We start from the raw sequence: 18166 nt of genomic DNA on the forward strand, positions 1-18166 counted from the left end.
AAAATATTAGCAAATAGATTGGAAAAGATGTTACCTAAATTTATAAAAGATCAACATGGATTTGGTAAAGGCAGATATATTAGACTCCCAATCAGGAACACAATAAACATATTGGGACATAGACAAAAGAAGAGATAATAAAGGTAAAGCTAAAAGTTTCCCCTTGACATTAAATCTAGTTGTGTCTGACTCCGGGGTTGGTGCGCATCTCCATTTCTAAGCCAAAGTGCTGGCATTGTCCATAGACACCTCCAAGGTCATGTGGCCAGCATGACTGCATGGAGTGCTGTTACCTTCCTGCTGGAGCGGTACCTATTGATCTTCCCACATTTGCATGTTTTCAAACTGCTAGGTTAGCAAAAGCTGGGGCTAAAAGCAGGATTTCACCCTGCTCCCCAGATTCAAACCACCGAGCTTTCAGTCAGCAAGTTCAGCAATCTGCTGCACCACAGGGGGTTATTTTTACACAATAAACCATGAATTTCTATGGGAAGTAATGAAATTATAAAGAAGCATGGAAGAACGTTTCCAGGACTATAAATGAATAGAAAAATAAGAATGTAGGCATTTTTGGCAAAATAAAAGTAGTCAAAATGTTCTTAATCCCAAAATTAATGTATGTATTCGAAGTCCTTCCAATGAAAATTAACCAAAGACAATTTAATACATGGAACAAAACTTTAAAAGATTAGGTTTTTTTAGGGGGGGGATTAGAATACCAAAAAATTTATTATATACCCAAGAAGATGCTAAGATGGGGGATTCCAAACCTGGAGCTATACTATGAAGCATTCCAATTTAAATGATTATTAGAAATTAAGAGTGAGAAGAGAGAAAAATGTATTGGGATAGAGAATGAAGCCAATAATGGCGAGGGAAGATATGGAGTGTTTACAAGTAACCTAACAACAGAAATTAGAAAAAACAAACAGGCCCGGAAAAATTGCACTAAAAATATGGGGGGAAATGCCAGCCGAAATATCTAAGTGGACACCATTAAAGTGCTTATATGAGAAAGAGTTTGACTGTAATTAGTGGAAGAAGATAAAGACTAAAGGCTATTATAAAATTAAAGTATATGTATGTCTTAAACGTCAGCTAATTCCTATAGACAGGATAATAGAAAAGATTGGAAATAGAAATTAGTTAAAACTATTAGGCTTATATAATAAGCTCAAACTTGGGAAATATGGCAGAAAAATAGAGAAAGAGGTCAAGATGGATGAAATATTTTTTTAAAATACAGAAATCAGAGAAAGGATTGGCAGGGTCAATATATAAATTGATTGTTAAGGATGATGGATATATGATAAGGATAATATAAACTAAATAGCAGAAAGATGGCACACTCACAAGTCAAACAACAGAGTCTAATAGTTCATCTGCAATCTAAGCGCAATCTGAACCCCACCAATGATGGACCTGGAACTAACTTGGCACACAGACCCAACACAGTCAACTTTGCATATTGGCAGGGGTGATTGACCCTTACATCTGGAAGTTATAGTTCACCCATGTTAAGAGAACAACGAACGCATCTGATAATGGATCTGGACCAAACTTGGCACACAAATTCAACATAGCCAACTGGGAACAGTGGTGCTCTGTGGGGTGGTTGACCTTTAACTCTGGGAGTTATAGTTCACTTGTATTCCGTGAGCTCTCTGAACCCCACCAATGATGGATCTGGTCTAAACTTGGCACACAGACACAACATGGCCAACTGTGTTTGGAGAGGATTGACCCACAATTCTAGGAATTGTAGTTCACACACATAGTTCTGTATTTTCTAAAGGGAGCATTCATAAAAAATTAAATCAAAGACTGCTTTTTTCTCATAAATAATGTTACTAATTAACTAAAAGATATTACCTAATACCCAAAACAAACAATGCCTTTTTCAAATAACCCGGATACCCAAGCTAGTATATGATAAAAGGGATAAGTCCAATGTGTTGGCATTGCGGAACAAAGAAAGGATGGTATACTCATATGTGGTGGGAATGTCCAAAGGTAATAGCCTTTTGGGGAAAAATAATGAAGAAAATGGAAAAACTATTCAAAATACCACTCCAAGTAAATATAGATTTGATGTTGATGGGAGTATTAGACATTAACAAGATTAACATAAAACCATGATTCTAGCAGAACAGGAAGTGATAGCATGAGGGTGGAAAGACGAAAACAATGGACTGTGGAAAATGGGAATAACTACCCTTATGATCAGGTCCAATCTGAAATTATAGTGTGTTTAATTTAGGACAATATGCAGAAGGATAAAATAGGAGAAATTAATACTAAATGGATGGAATAGATAAAAAAGGCATCAAAATCAATATAGCTATCGTACAGAAACTAAGAACATTGTGTTCATGATTAAGGATAAAGATATAGAGAAAATATGTGGTCTAGATGATGGGTGATGGGAGATGGGGATGGGAAGTTGTTAACAACAAAAAATAATAAAATTTCATTAAGAAAAAGATTGCATAAAAGGATAAGTTGCAGTCAAAAGAATTGTAAACGTAAGCATTATATATGCTTCTTGGCAGGGGGTTGGACTCAACGATGGCTCATGAGGTTACTTCCAACTCTATGATTCTATGATTCTGTTATACAGTAGAGTCTCACTTATCCAAGCTAAACGGGCCAGCAGAAGCTGGATAAGCAAATATCTTGGATAATAAGGAGGGATTAAGGAAAAGCCTATTAAACATCAAATTAGGTTATGATTTGAATTAAGCACAAAAACTTCATGTTATACAACAAATTTGACAGAAAATTAGTTCAATACGCAGTAATGTTATGTTGTAATTACTGTATTTACGAATTTAGCACCAAAATATCATGATATATTGAAAACATTGACTACAAAAATGGCTTGGATTATCCAGAGGCTTGGATAAGCGAGGCTTGGATTAGTGAGACTCTACTGTACCAATATTCAAAAACATGTGTATGAGATGTTTATGCACCATCACCAGATGGAATCAAGTGTAAATAATATGATGAAAATCTTAAATAATAAAATATACATTTTAAAAAAAACAAACAGGTGCAACCCTATCGGTCTGACAACCCTTTCTTCCATACTGGCCAGATGCAGGCAATGTTCTACAAGTGGATGTCATGGGATCCCTGGTTGCCCACAAGCTGCTTAAATGCAGCTACTGTTTTCATATGAGGGCCCTACAGAAGAGAAAGGCTGCTTCTTTCCTGTGGTTGCTGTAGAGATGCCTAGTAGGGCCCCTCTCATCCCATGGTCCCCTCCCTCCCTCAGTTATCATAGCACAGCATGGATGGAAACAGCTAAGGTTACCCCTTACCTCATCTCGTGCGGGATCATGGAAATGCCACTTGAGTATGTGATTGGCACAGGAGGTCTGAATGCTTCCTTCAGACTTTGGCTCCTATCCTGAATTAGCTGATCAATTATTAACTGAAATTAGCAAGCGAGGACTTTGGCCCAACCTCCTTAAACAGGACTCTTCCTCTTTTTCCTTTTCCTCCCTGAAGTTGCTTGGGCAGGTGTCAGTTCCAAAACAGGTCCTTGCAGGTGTCCTGGAAGGGAATCTCCAAATCGCTGGCACCATTCAGCCTCCATTCCCAATGCCTTTTCACATCTCAGGTCCTTCTCAGCTCTATCTCTCATCTTAAGCACCAGTCCAGTTGTCAGATTGTGGGCCTGTAGCCAACTCTGCCTATGTGACAAACACTAGTAATCAATAGTTATATTACAAAGCTTTGGTAACGTTCTGTCTCAATTTAAGAGGAATATGGGCAGATCTGCTGAAAGCAATTAGGATCATGGTTAGAGGTGCTATCCTTAGCCAGCTGGCTGGGAATTATGTGATTGGTGGTGCAATAAGCATGACAGATTGCTGCGCTAGGTTACTGAACTTAAGAGAAGCCACACAGGTTGTAGAGGAGGGGTACATCTACACTGTAAAATAATGCTGTTTGACAGCACTTTAACTGTGATGGCTCAATGCTATGGAATCATGGGAACTGTAGTTTGGTGAAGCATCAGCACAATTTGGCAGAAAAGGCCAAAAACCTTGTAAAATGACAACTCACATGATTCCCATGAGCCATGACAGTTAAAAGTGGTATCCAACTGCAATAATTTGAAAGCGTAGATGCACCTGATGTGAATTATTTCTCCCTACACTCCATTTCAACCACGTGGAATCAACTATAAAGAATCATACATTCCCCCTTCCATGGAAACACCAATTTAGGCAGGACTTTCTGCAGAGATTCCTTTTCCGTATCCTGCAAGTATTTCAGTTTGGAAAACACACCCCCTGTGGTCCTTTCAGCTGTTTTTAAAAAATGTCAGTATCTCTCCTTCTCCCACTTCCTTCCTTTGTCCTCATCTTACTTCAAAATCCCACAATATCTGCTTTGAAGTGGGTTATCCGAGTCCACACTCAGATAATGTCGGATTTTCTGCCTTGATATTCTGGGATATAGGGCTGTTTGGAAGCGCCCCTTCTGTTTTACTAATTAATACATTTTGCATCTTGACCACACTCTGATGTTGCTTGGCCACATGTGTTCTGGTTTTTATCTGTGAAATATTGGAGGGTATGCTTTCCTCCCTGAGCTGCCTTTGTATCCCTCTTATCGCTCTCTCTTCAACCCGCCACTTCATACCCCATACCTCCCAGCCAAGGAATGTGAGTGAAAGCCCAAGGTAGCCAGTTAAAACAGGGGTGGAAATCAGGTAGCCCTTCAGATATTATTGAACTGTATTTTCTATCTAGCCTTTTCAAAACTGTGGTCCAACTACTGTATATCTGGAAAGCAGCACCTTCCCCCACCCTGCTTTACACCCTCATTCACATCCTGTAACATTTCTGAACAAAGGGAAGAGATATGTCATATGTTGACACTGTCTTGGTTTGCCAACTGGTTTGGTTTTATGTGCCTTTCCACAGCTGCTTGGCGTGCAGAGATTCAAAAGAGAGCCCTTTCTACTTGGTTGTACTTCTACATAGAGAAACATTGCATCTCTTGAATTTCTGCTTGCCAAGATGACAGCCTTAACCATGAGACCGGCAGGAGGAAAAGCTATCTTACCCCAGGTTGCTGCATTTGATTCTCCTGCCTCATGGTCCCTTTCACGCCCAGGCCTTGTTTTGGGGGAAAATCTGGTGAGGCCAGGGAGGGCTGCCTGTAGCCTGGCAGGGCGGATGAGGCCTTTTGCTTGTGCTGCCGGTTTGTGCCTTTGACTTTGCACTGAAGTAATTGACAAGTAAAAGGATTCATCAGACAGGATCTCAGTATGTGTGTATGTATGTGTGTGTTTGGGGGAAGGAAAGTGGCTGCAGCCTCCCCAATGACCTACTTACAGGAACAAATGAGAATTGTGCTGTCTCCACTGAGGCAGAAGATGAGTTAGGCCAGAGGAAGGGAGAGAGGTTGTGCCAGCTCAACGATGTGTTGTTTGGACTAGAAAATGTATTGTCACTCCTCTCACTGTGACCAGCAATAACAAGGCAGGAACATCCCTACCAACAGTGCAGATATGCTATGTAGGATTCAAGTTTTGTAGTGATTACATGGAAAACATTCTACTTGCTTTCTGTGTTGATGTTTAGAGTGCATTCCAAATTATCCCAAATGTTATATATCTTCCAAACTTTCACATATGAAAAACAGGACACGCAAGACAAAGCAACATAATGGTGTAGTCAAGATAGCAAAAGTTATTGATGAGGAAGTGTTATCAAAAAAATTGGACCCTCCAAAATATTAATCATGAGGCATGGCACCATGGAGACTTATAGGATGCCAACTTTACCTTTTCCGTTTTGCCCTGCAATAGCCCTTCATACATTTCTTTGGAACATTGCTGCCACACCTTGGACTCCAGTAAACGATCCCCCCAAATTACCACAATCCGTTTATAATAAACTGGGAGGTTTGGGGAGAACACACAATGGGTTTGCATCACAGCTCTTGGGTCCTGTTCCACCTGATAAGATCTGGGCTATCTCTGGAAATGATTCCTCTCCCATGCCCCATGCCCCCAGCCAGACTCACCCTTGTGACACCCACTGAGATGTTCATCAACCTAAAGCACCCATTGTTTTTCTTAAACTAACTCTATTGTGCCCACTGGAGTCAAGACATTAAGCCTATTATTGATTGTAAAATGGCATTCCTTTCTGATCATTCCCCCCTTGGAGGTGGATCAATAAATTGACAGACTCTTCAAAATAATCCAATAACAGTTTGAGTTTCCCACCACAATGAAAACCAACCAGCAATGACGTCTGAGGGAATCCCAGGCCAATTACGAAATGTATCCTAGCTGGACAATTTCTGATTCAATTAGGAGTTACCTCAGGTATCTTGAATAGTTGTCAAATGAAATAAATGTGCCCTGTGTTCACAATTGCAGGATGCCAGTGCTTTGAAGTGCTTTCTCCATTGATAACCTCTCTGGTCATTGAGAATAAACCTCTGATTTTGCCTTTATCCCATATGTGTCTCATTCAGTCTTCTGGGAGGCTAGACACTCTGGACCGTGAAGCCGCAGATCTTGCGGATGCTGAAATCACATAAGGGAAGAATGTACAACCTAGGAGAAGCTACAGCAGTTTGCTTTTCCCTAAAACCACAGGGTTGGTTCCCTGCTAGAAAAGAAAGATGGCAAGCCACGTGAGTTATGAAGGCACCATAGCCCCCTGAAACATTAAATAAGGCTGGTTTACAACAGAGGTAGAAAACATAGCTGCTGAGGTTATTGTGGAATTGCAACTACTATCATGGCTCACATCTGGCTATGCTGGCTAATGCAGTTAGAAGTTGCATTTCAAATATGTCCAGAAGAAATATTATTGTAAATGAGATCACTTTTCTTGACAACTCATTGTATCAACTACCAGGAATCATGGTGACTCACTTGGTGGTGATCCTGGACGTTGGAGTCCAAAGAGTAAATTTAGTAAGCTCTGTCAGGAGTGAGATACTTAGGGTTCTGTGTAGTATTGTCTTCCACTTTTTAAATGCAGTATACCACTTTCTTAGCCCCTTTGAATAACTATTCACTTCCCTCCTTATATCCATTGTGTACCAGAGCCAACATTTTGCTAACTGAAGCAAAGGAAATAATGGTTCCTACAGCCACACAAGGTACATATTACCTCAAGCCAACCATGTTATTGTGACAAATGAGGCAGAAGATCCCACAAACTCCCATCACATCAGCAGTAAAACAGACTAACGGCATATTAATTTGCTAACAATTTGCTGATCTTTTGACATCCAAAATTTGGTGCCTCAGGTTGCCCTTTCACTCTGCCTAATGATAGGGCCAGCTCAATCTATTAATGAAGATCATATAATTACCAATAGCAATTTCCTCAATTTTCATTTCTTTATTAAAATATATGGACCCAAAGAAATGGAGAGATGTCCCCCTTTCATTTTATCTTCTTTCTTCTGTGCAGCAGGTGCTACTCTGGAGCAATCCAACTGAGTATAATTAGTTTGCAACACATTTGAGTCAACTGCATGTGTACATAGCAAAGATATAACATATGCTTTTAAGTATGTTAATGCTGTTATTTCTCTTCAGTATTCTGCCGCTGTTTTATATGTATACAATTTCAGAGGGGTGCCTCTCACAACTATGGTTGATTGACTACCAGTTTCTCAGAGAGCTTACTGCTGAATTCCCAATCTGCGAAATCCTCACACTCATCGTCCCTGTGATTAAGGCTGGATCTACATTGTACAACTGGACTTCTTTCACTGCCATGGTTCAGTGTCATGGAAAACTGGGATCCATCTACACACTCTGGCAGGGCAAGCTAAAGAACTTCTAAAACTACAATTCCCACGATTCCATAGCATTGAACCATGGCAGTTAAAGCGGTGTCAAACTGCATTAATTCTATAGGGGAGGTGTAACCTTAAATGAGTTAAAGATTAGCTGCTGCTGTAGAAAGTGCCAATAAAACAACAAGAATAATTCTGCATAAGCAGGATGGATCAGAGCTTGTAAAAGTTAACGTCCCCCCAAACTACAACTGGTCACACTGGTTGGAAATATGTGGCATTCTGGGATCTGTAACCCCCAAAAGGAACTAGGATGACTGTAATCAAGCCAATGTTTTCCCCTAGACGCAGGCCTGTAGCAAGGGGGGGGGGGGGGGGGGTTAGGGGTTCAACCCTCCCCTGAAATTTTTCAGGTTAAAAAAAACCCTGGTTTACTCATGAATTTTAACTGGTTAACCAAATCCCCATGCTAAATCTATGAGACACAAAACATTAAGAGTCCCTCCAGGCACTATCTCAAGCAGATATTGACAGGTCTGTAGCCGGGGAAGGGGGTGCTAGGGTTTCGAAACCCCCCCCCCCCCGAAATTTTCAAAACCCCTCCCAAAAAATTTTCTGGCTACGGCCCTGCCTAGAGGGTGTTCTGTGATACTGAAATGCCAACAGCAACAATGCACATATTAACTTTAGAGCAAATGGGTCATCATTGATTATTCCAACTGGGATGCAGACTGACAAGGAAGAAAGCCGTTGGGAAATGTCACAGTCCTATTATGTAAAAGTCAGAATCTTTGGCTTCAGAGTTAAACAGGAAGAAAAAACTCAATGCATGCAATTATATTAAGGTTTTTTTCCATTTATGGTACAGCCTAAGACTATTTATTTGGAATAAATATGGTTCCTGTTTAAGTTTTAATTTAATTTGATTTTTAAAATGTGAAAAAAAGAAATAGAAAAATGAGAGAGGAAAATTAAGATATTAAAGGAAGAAGCAGCAAATACTGTAGAATATGAATGAGTTCTTGCTGTCTACATTGATATAAGGTAACCATATTCCACAAAATGACAGATAATGAATTCTTGTTTTTCTATTTCCTGCTTGGATTAATGAGAATCTTGACTTCTTCTTATGGAGCCTCGAGAGACATAATGGGTTAAACCCTTGTACCATCAGGACTGCTAACTTGAAGGTTGGGTTGCTGACCTGAAGGTTGCCGGTTCGAATACAACCCGGGGAGAGCACGGATGAGCTCCCTCTATCAGCTCCAGCATCATGTGGGGACATGAGAGAAGCCTCCCACAAGGATGGTAAAACATCAAAACATCCTAGCATCCTCTGGGCAACGTCCTTGCAGACGGCTAATTCTCTCACACCAGAAGCGACTTGCAGTTTCTCAAGTTGCTCCTGACATGAAAAAAAAAACTTCTTCTTATATGCCTTCATGCCAGCCTGATGTGTGGTGACCCTCTCCTAAAGTTTTCTTGGCAATATTTATCCTGTCCTCTCAGGCAGGAAGGGTATGACTTTCCCAAAATCGCCTATTGGAATTCAAACTACCTGAACAGTAATGTGTAATAGCATTTTTGTTACATCCTAAGTAAGGTACATGCATCACTACTTCTTGGACAAGAGCTGTTCTTCTATTTAAAAGAGCACAGCACAGTGCATGTCAGTGGGGTGTTGACATTTTTTTGGGTTTGAGACTAAACTGAAGAAGCCATCTGACATGACTGAAACCGTTTCTGGGGAAATGTTTCAGCACCTTGAATAGCTCCTTTAAAGTTCAGGCCGAAACCCACAGCATGCTTACTTCTCCTATGGCAAAGAAGCTACCAGCTTCCACTGCTCTAAAGAACTAGAAAGAGCTTGGAAAATGTCTGAACTATATTTTCACTGATCTATCTACATATCAAAATACTGCATGCAAAATCATCTAGAAGTTTTCACTTTTGAGCCGTTCATGCAACCCCATGTGCAGTTAAATTGTCTTGGTAGAATTCAGTTTACTAAGCCAGGGCTACTCAAAGTGATAGCCTCTGGACTGGGGATGGTCCCTGAACTACTGCCTGCTGGTCCCTGGAAAGTTTCCAAAAAAGAAACAATTGTATACAGTGAGCACAAAAGGAGTACCTGTTGTTGGAAAGATAATAATTACCAGCCTCCTTCATCAGATAGCCTGAGAAGCATTGTGCCAAGCCACAAACTGGCATTGAGTCATCTACTGCCAAATTTTAGCAGTCATTTCATTTTCTAAAAAATCTATGAGGCATTGGGTATCATAAAAAATCAGGGACTATTTGTGGATCACAGGTCTCTCTCTCTCTCTCTCTCTCTCTCTCTCTCTCTCTCTCTCTTTTTTTTTTTTTTTTGCACACTCCTGCCGTGTCTCAATTGAACACAAACAGTCTTGCCTGATTTCTGAAGCTAAGTAACACCAGGTGTGGTTAATATTTGAATGGGAGACCACCAGAGGATATCAATGTTCTCCAGAGAGCAGGCTAGGAAAGAAAGCTGCCTGAAGCCCTGGACAGCCACGGCCCATCAACACCAGCAATACTGGGCTAGAAGGAGTGAATGGTCTGGCTCAGTAGCAGTCAACCTCTTTTGTTCGGGCCGCTGTTTCTACTAGCTCTGACACCCTGTCAGCATTTCTCATGTGGTTCTTATATCATGTGGCAGAAGGATATTTTCAGTGTGGTGGCTGTACTTTTCTCCTTTTAATGATACAGTAGAGTCTCACTTATCCAACACTCACTTATCCAACGTTCTGGATTATCCAACGCATTTTTGTAGTCAATGTTTTTAATACATTGTGATATTTTGGTGCTAAATTCGTAAATACAGTAATTACTAAATAGCATTACTGCGTATTGAACTACTTTTTCTGTCAAATTTGTTGTATAACATGATGTTTTGGTGCTTAATTTGTAAATTCATAATCTAATTTGATTTTTAATAGGCTTTTCCTTAATCCCTCCTTATTATCCAACATATACTTACCCAACATTCTGCTGGCCCGTTTATGTTGGATAAGTGAAACTCTACTGTATTTTAATTGTGCTTTAAAAAAAAAAACACTGTGCTTTTACAAAACTAACATCCAGTGGTGAGAGGACATTAATTAGTACAATCGTTGTCACTTTTCTCCAGTCACACCAGGAGGTGGGGTGGCAAAAATTATACTGTATTACTTCCCGCTGAATTCAATAGGAATGACTGCACCTGCCTCTGTACTGGTGGACTCATTTTAACAGCACAAGGCGGCTTGGAATCTTGCAGATTCTTGGCCCCTCACTGCTATTATAATATTCCATAGGTGTATCAGTCTCTGCTAGCAGTATAAGTGACTTTAAACAGGTCTTAATTTAAATTTAAATTTAGACTGCTTTCAATTTAATTTGGATTAGTGAATCAGCACTTACATAACTTCTCTTAGGCAGTTGTCACCAAGTTCCAGGACTGCACTCATAGCTATTGGGTTCCAAAGGCCTCTCCCCATAATCCACTCTGGCAATTGAAGGGAGCTTCCTGGAACAGCCACCTTGAAGGGTGTTCTCACCCTCACTCCCTCTTTCTCTTCAAAAAGGGCTTAGCTCTAATTGTGCAGGTCAAGGTGAGATGGAATTCAATCATTTAGTGGATCCCAAAGCAATCAAAAGCAGATTCCATCCTGCCAATTCATTGCAGCAGGAGTGGCAAACCTAATTTTAAAAATCCCTGAAAAGTAAGCAAGAGGCATCTCAGGGCCCTTCCACACAGCCATATAAACCAGAATATATCAAGCAAGATAATCCACAATATTGCTTTGAACTGGGTTATCTGAGTCTACACTGCGATATAATCTAGTTCAATGTGGATTTTATACAGCTGTGTGAAAGGAACCTTAGATTCTGACCCAAGATTATGTGTTGTTAATCTTTTGTTGTTATTGTTGTTAAAGAGTGTGGGTGCAACAATGCCATAGTAAATTTGGTCATGTCAGGTCCCATTTGGGTTTTGGAGGGGTATTTGGCCTTTTGATTTGAGGATGCTGTTCTCACCCCTGTCCTAGAAAGGTAAAAAGGATCAGAAAGAGAGCAGCCTGCAATTTAGGCACAAGCTGCTAAAATCACAGATGGGACCATTCAATGAAACATCACATATTTATTGTGATTCTATATAGATTTTGTTATTTTCTCTGTTTTTGCACAATTTTGTGCTGGAATCATTTCACTGGACAGACATTGCCATTCAAACAGCTGGAAATCTTTGGTCACAGACCTTTATATTGCGCAGTGACGGAAAATGTGAATTGAATGCAGATGGTCTGAACTTCTAAACATGGAATTTCCACAGAAAACTAGAAGCCATCCTGTGACCCTCCAGATGCTGTTGAACTGCAATTCCCATTGACTTTGATTTCTAGGGTTGCATTTCAACATTATCTGAAGGCCTGTAAGTTTCTTGCAGCAAAATTGAAATACCATTATCAAATTTATTTTGTTTCTATTTTGCCTTGCTCCCAGCAGAGGATCAAAAGTGCATTACAACTATTTAAAACAATGTCCAGCTAAAAATGTATTTTAAAAAACTATAAAACTGCAATTCTCCCCACTGAACTCAACAGGAACTGCTTATAAGCAGGTATTCATACCACTAATATTTTCATGGAGAAAATTCTATTTAATCCAATGATATAGTATATGTTGTTGTGTGCTTTCCTGTCATTTCTAACCCTAAGGTGACCCTATCACAGAGTTTTCTTGCAAGATTTGTTCAGATTTGTCTTTGTCTTCCTTTAAGGCTAATAAAGGGTCACATTGTGGGTTTTCATGGCTGAATGAGAATATGAGCCCTGGTCTCCCATAGTCATGGTCAAACTCAAACCACTACATCATGATGCTTTTGATACAGTATATTTTTGAAATGCATTGCTATTGTGGATTTTGGTCTTGAAGTTACCTCTTCTTCCCTTTAGCACCATTCACCGGCTACCTCTTTATCCCATTTATAATAATACCACATTGCTAAATAAGCCCGCGCTGAATTAAGGGTGTTTTTTAACATTATATTTTAGTTACAGTTCCAAACCAGAAAGAAAAATGCCATGTTCCATTTATATCTCAAAGCAAACCATCTCATAAAGTATTACTTTCCCCAGATGGCATTTTGCACGTCTTCTACAGTCCTGTACTCTGTGGCAAATGATACCCACTCACTTTTCACTACTCATATAATCAGACCATCAGTGAAGCATTTGATGAAATATGCCTTTACACTACCCTTTTCTATACAGTAGGCTTCAGATGGCTACTCTTCTATAATAAAACCCATTTGGACTCAGCAACAGTCATTTCTATCTAATTGTTGTCACATTCAGAGATTTAAAAAGGAAGTATGGTATTAGTTTTAACGTGTCCCTCGAAAGTAATTTGCTAGGCAGAAGATGGCACTTCTGCTGTGAATATGTTCTCAGATGGCAACATATATTGGTTTCATTTTTATCTCTAATGCATTTCAGCAGGATTTAGATTGCAGTTCTATATACACTTACCTGGGGAATATGCCTCCCAGTGGGGCTTACTTCTAATCAGACTTACATAGAATAACAGTGCTGGCTAACATTGCAATATCTCTGGGATTACCTAGGTTCAGAGAGAGATGTGGTTGAAAGGTACCATGGAAGTCACAAGTACTGGAAATCATCCCTGATAAAGGGACATTTGTATTTCATTTACAGGCCAAATCAGAAGGAAAGTACGCTTCCCAAGGCAATCTGTTCCACTGCCTAATAGCATGTATCATCAGGGAGGTCTTCCTCATGTTTACACAAGACCTATTTGTTTTGGAAAATTTTGAACCCACAATGACTTTGATTCCAATTCCTGGAAGGAAGAAGAAAATAACTTTGCTCCATACCTGAAGATGGCCACCTTTGTCATCTCTTTTCCAGTGTAAACATGAACAATTCCCTTATCATTCCTCAAAAGCTTACCAAGAAGTGGACCCGATGCTTCAGGTGAGGAGTAACTAATGGAGAACAGAATGATATCATTCCTTCTTGCTATCTAAACATCACACTTCTATCAGCAAAATTCAGAACTATGCTTGGCTTTTCAGCTGCTATATTGCTCTGGTGACTGGCACAGAGCTTGTGTTTTACTAAAATCTCCCATTCTTTCTTTATGTGTGCTGCTATCAAGCTAGTTGTTATCTATCCTGTACCTTTGTATCTTGTCAGCTGGGGACTGCTTTCCTGCTTCTGAAGCTGAGTGGGAAAACTAGAGGTAATTTCTGAACTTGTCTTTTGTGGGCCCTGGCTTCATACAACACCAGTACCATCATGGATACAAAAATCCATGGATACCCTAGTCCCCATTATATATAATGCTGTAGTAAAGTAGTGTCCCTTATATAAAATGGCAAAACCAATGTTTGGTTTTTTGGATTAAAAAAAAAGTCAAGTCATGAATGGTGAAACCTGTGGATGCACAATCTGTGGATATGTAAGGCTTCTTGTATTTGGTTTTGCAGTCTTATGAAGCTGAAATTTTGATGAGGGAGCTGCTGATGTGCTCCTGTATAACCTTGGAGACTCTGTCTGGTTATACTTGGAAACTTTTTATTCTGTCTTTGTGGGTTGAATGTTTCTGTACACTATGATTTCAATTTGCTCTATTAGTTACTGTTATCTCATAAAATGGTCTACTTTATTTGTATAGCACATTATATACTGCACATAATCCATGTGGAGTTAGTTTTTTTCTTCTTATATATTTATTCTGATAAAAGTATATGCTTGATATTGTTTATTCACTCAGTCATTTCCAACTCTTAGTGACCTCATGGACCAGCCCATGCCAGAGCTCCCTGTCGGCCATGGCCACTCCCAGCTCCTTCAAGGTCAATCCAGTCCCTTCAAGGATACCATCCATCTTGCCCCTGGTTGGTCCCTCTTCCTTTTTCCTTCCATTTTGCCAAGCATTATTCTCTTCTCCAAACTTTCCTGTCTTCTCATTATGTGGCCAAAGTACGTCATCTTTGCTTCTAATATCCTTCCCTCCAGTGAGCAGTCGGGCATTATTTTCTGGAGGATGGACTGGTTGGATCTTCTTGAGGTCCAAGGCACTCTCAGGATTTTCCTCCAACACCACAGTTCAAAAGCATCTATCTTCCTTCGCTCAGCCTTCCTTATGGTCCAGCTCTCGCATCCATAGGTTACTATGGGGAATACCATTGCTTTAACTATGCGGCTCTTCATTGCCAGTGTGATGTCTCTACTCTTCACTATTTTATTGAGAGCTTGCTCTCCTCCCAAGAAGCGAATGTCTTCTGATGTCCTGGCTGCAGTCTGTGTCTGCAGTCATCTTCATGCCTAGAAATATAAAGTCTGTCACTGCCTATGCTTGATGTTACAATGAGCAATAAAACATCCTCATAAACAACATTTGGGGATGAATGATTTTTCTAGCAGTCCAAATCTATTCAAGTCTATGCAAAAGTAAGCCTGTCTGAGTTTGACAGAGCTTATTCCTGGGACAGTGTGACACTGGGAACAGGTCTGCAGCCCAAGTCTATTATTCAGAAATTAAAGTAGCCTTCCTCCATCCCAATTGTTACTGTTGTAGCCTGAGGGAGAGAATAACAGGCAAAATTCCTTGAGTGTCCATTCTGTTTAAGGCTGAGGGCAGTGAGCTGTCAAATTAACCATTTTGTAAACTACTCTGGGAGATTTAGTGGTTGAACAGCAGGATATACAAACAAATTTATTATTGATTTATCATTTTCACATGATGCTTCCTGATTGAGAAACAATACATTAGAGGTTCCATGGATCATTTCTACCTGTGCTGCCCTAATGAGAGTTATTGATCCAGACCTGAGAAAATTATTTTTAAGAAAAATAAAGGCATGCTGAAGGCATCCATAACCAAGCAACTGGTTAGGATGATGCTCTGGGCCCAGGGGCATCATCCTACTTACATTGATTCATTATGGATGTCTTCAGCATGTCATCATATTCATTCTTATTAAGAAATAACTTCCCATGGTCTGGATTGCCCTCATCATGTGCAAATTTCTCCTATACAAAAAACACTTTATGGGGTTGGAAAACTGTGAGGCAATGCACCCTGATTAACACAAGGTGGCAGCAGATGGCACACTGCTTGTGAGAGCCTCAGAGTAGGTTCTTTGAGTCAGCAGCAGCTGGATCTCTTCTTGCCAGGAAGAACATTGCTTTCAGTTCCACAATAAACAAACCACTGAGATTGCTGCAGGCAATGGTGATTCGACAGCGATTATGCCTCTCCTGCAGGTGGCCCAATCTTGCAACCCTAAAGAAATTTTAAAATTGCCTTTTAAAGACGTATTTGGTTGAAGTATTTGTGCACATAATTTACACATACACATTCCCATTCAACTTGGAAGGAAGAAGAGCCTTTACTTATCCCACAAGCAGTGACTGTGCGCGTTCTCTGGTGTTGCTGAAGGTCATGCTCACACTGGGTACAATGAACTGGACTGACAACATAATCTGGAGAGCCACATGTTTCTGAAGTTGAAGGGGTTTTTTTCCATGTCAGGAGCAACTTGAGTAGCTTCTGGAGTGAGAGAATTGGCCGTCTGCAAGGACTCTGCCCAGGTGACGCCCAGATGTTTTGATGTGTTTACCATCCTTATGGGAGGCTTCTCTCATGTCCCCGCATGGAGCTGGAGCTGATAGAGGGAGCTCATCTGCGCTCTCCCTGGGTGGGATTCGAACCTGGCAGCTTTCAGGTCAGCAACCCAACCTTCAAGTTACGAGGCTTTAGTCCACTACACCACCGGAGGCTCTGAAGTCAAAGGTGACCCCCCCCCCAAAAAAAATAAAAAATAAAAGATAGTTTATAATCAGTGGCTTATAGTTTTGCCAAGGACACCAGGCTAGAATGATAGAATAAGAAGAGTTAAATCTTGGACAATTTGCAAAACGGAACAATAAACACTTCCTACGTTAAATCTGTGTACATTTGATATTCTATATTTTACATTTCATGTATCTATAGCAGAAGCTAATTTTATTACTGGAAACCATGTCATAAAAGGTATTTGACCTTTGCCAAGCCCAGCTTCCCCCCTCCCCCTTTTGCTAGCCTTTGGCCTGGAGGCCTAGAAATGTAGATTTTCTCTTTTGTTTTAGAGCTGTTGACTGTGGTAAGAAACAATTAATAGAGTTGTTAGTTCTTGGCTCTCAGGCAGAAGGCCTTTTGTCAAAAGCTAGGCTGAGGAGGGTTTGAATTTCTAGACTTTTGGACTGGGAGCTGGCAAGAGAAAAAAGCCCAGTGAACAATATATTTTATGATCTTGCCCTTATTTTTCAAATTTGAAATGTATTCTTCTGCCTATCCTTCTGCCTCTCTGTATCACCTTTGACACAGGTCTCCACCTTTGTTTCACTATACTCTCAGGCACCCCATATTGTGGCCAATAGATTGGTCATCCCAGTCTCAAGCCTCGGAGGATCAAGGATCAGGCCATTTGAGATGTTGGAGAAGCCCTTGGAGATGTTAATCATTCTTCATAAAGGACATTTCCTCTCTGCAGGGAGCATGGAATGTTGCAGCCTTCCCCACAATGACATTTCCCCTTCCTAGGAACTAGGATCAATGATCCCATCAAGATATCTGATTGCTGCTCATTGACAATGGAACTGATGCTGTGTCTGTGTCAGACCCACTCAAGGGAAAATGTTACTTCAAACCTTCATTTCAATAACCAGATCAGGCTTGAGGGCTCTTCAGCTATCACCCAGATCGCCCATCAATGGGCCCAGAAAGGGGCCAGTCACAATTCTATCATATAGACAAATATGTTCTGTTGGCAGAGACTGTAAATACTGTACAAAAGGACAATAAGAGTTTCAACAGAGTTATAAGAGTTATTGTGCCCACACAGCAGGGATATTTATTCCCATCATCAGCCATCACCTCACCCATTGTTCAGAAACCTGCCCGCCCCTCTTTCACCATTGAACAGAAGGAAATTTGCATCAAAGGCAGGCGGCTCTCTCATTGGCCAAGATGCACCAAACTCCCACCTCTCCAGGGAGGCCTTGCAGACGTCACTCTGGCTCAGCCAATCATGGCAGGACTGGGTCCAGCTGGGGGTGGTGGGAATTTTGAACCTGAAAACTGTATAAAAGTGCATGTTTTGCTATGTTATGTATCTCAGTCTATTTTTGGTGAATTATCACAGGCTGACATCACTTTCACCTGAAATTAAATGGAATATTTCAATGGCCTTTGCTTCAACCTGGTGAGAATTCTTTTGGGGAAATGGGAAACTCTTACTGGCTTCAATAAGCTCACCAGGTGCATGCGGACCTTCAGGGCGACCCCCGGCAAGGGCAGC

At 40.5% G+C, this 18166-nt stretch overlaps 1 protein-coding gene across 3 annotated transcripts in view; it reads right to left on the minus strand.

Annotated features, from left to right (window-relative positions):
* cdhr2 (cadherin related family member 2) overlaps positions 1–5238 on the minus strand; it is a 52845-nt gene extending 47607 nt beyond the window's left edge. For 2 of the 3 annotated variants that reach the window (XM_062970201.1, XM_008121323.3), the window contains exons 1-2: positions 5086–5238; positions 3327–3701 (exon numbers count right to left, since the gene is read on the minus strand). In XM_062970201.1, the coding sequence (XP_062826271.1) occupies positions 3327–3346 (20 nt within the window). In that variant the 5' untranslated portion in view covers positions 3347–3701; positions 5086–5238. The remainder of the gene's footprint in view (positions 1–3326; positions 3702–5085) is intronic. The other variant, XM_008121325.3, reaches the window with a different exon arrangement.
* Positions 5239–18166: the final 12928 nt, after the last annotated feature.

The sequence above is a fragment of the Anolis carolinensis genome, chromosome 2 (assembly GCF_035594765.1).
Source record: "Anolis carolinensis isolate JA03-04 chromosome 2, rAnoCar3.1.pri, whole genome shotgun sequence".
Taxonomy (NCBI): Eukaryota; Metazoa; Chordata; class Lepidosauria; order Squamata; family Dactyloidae; genus Anolis; species Anolis carolinensis.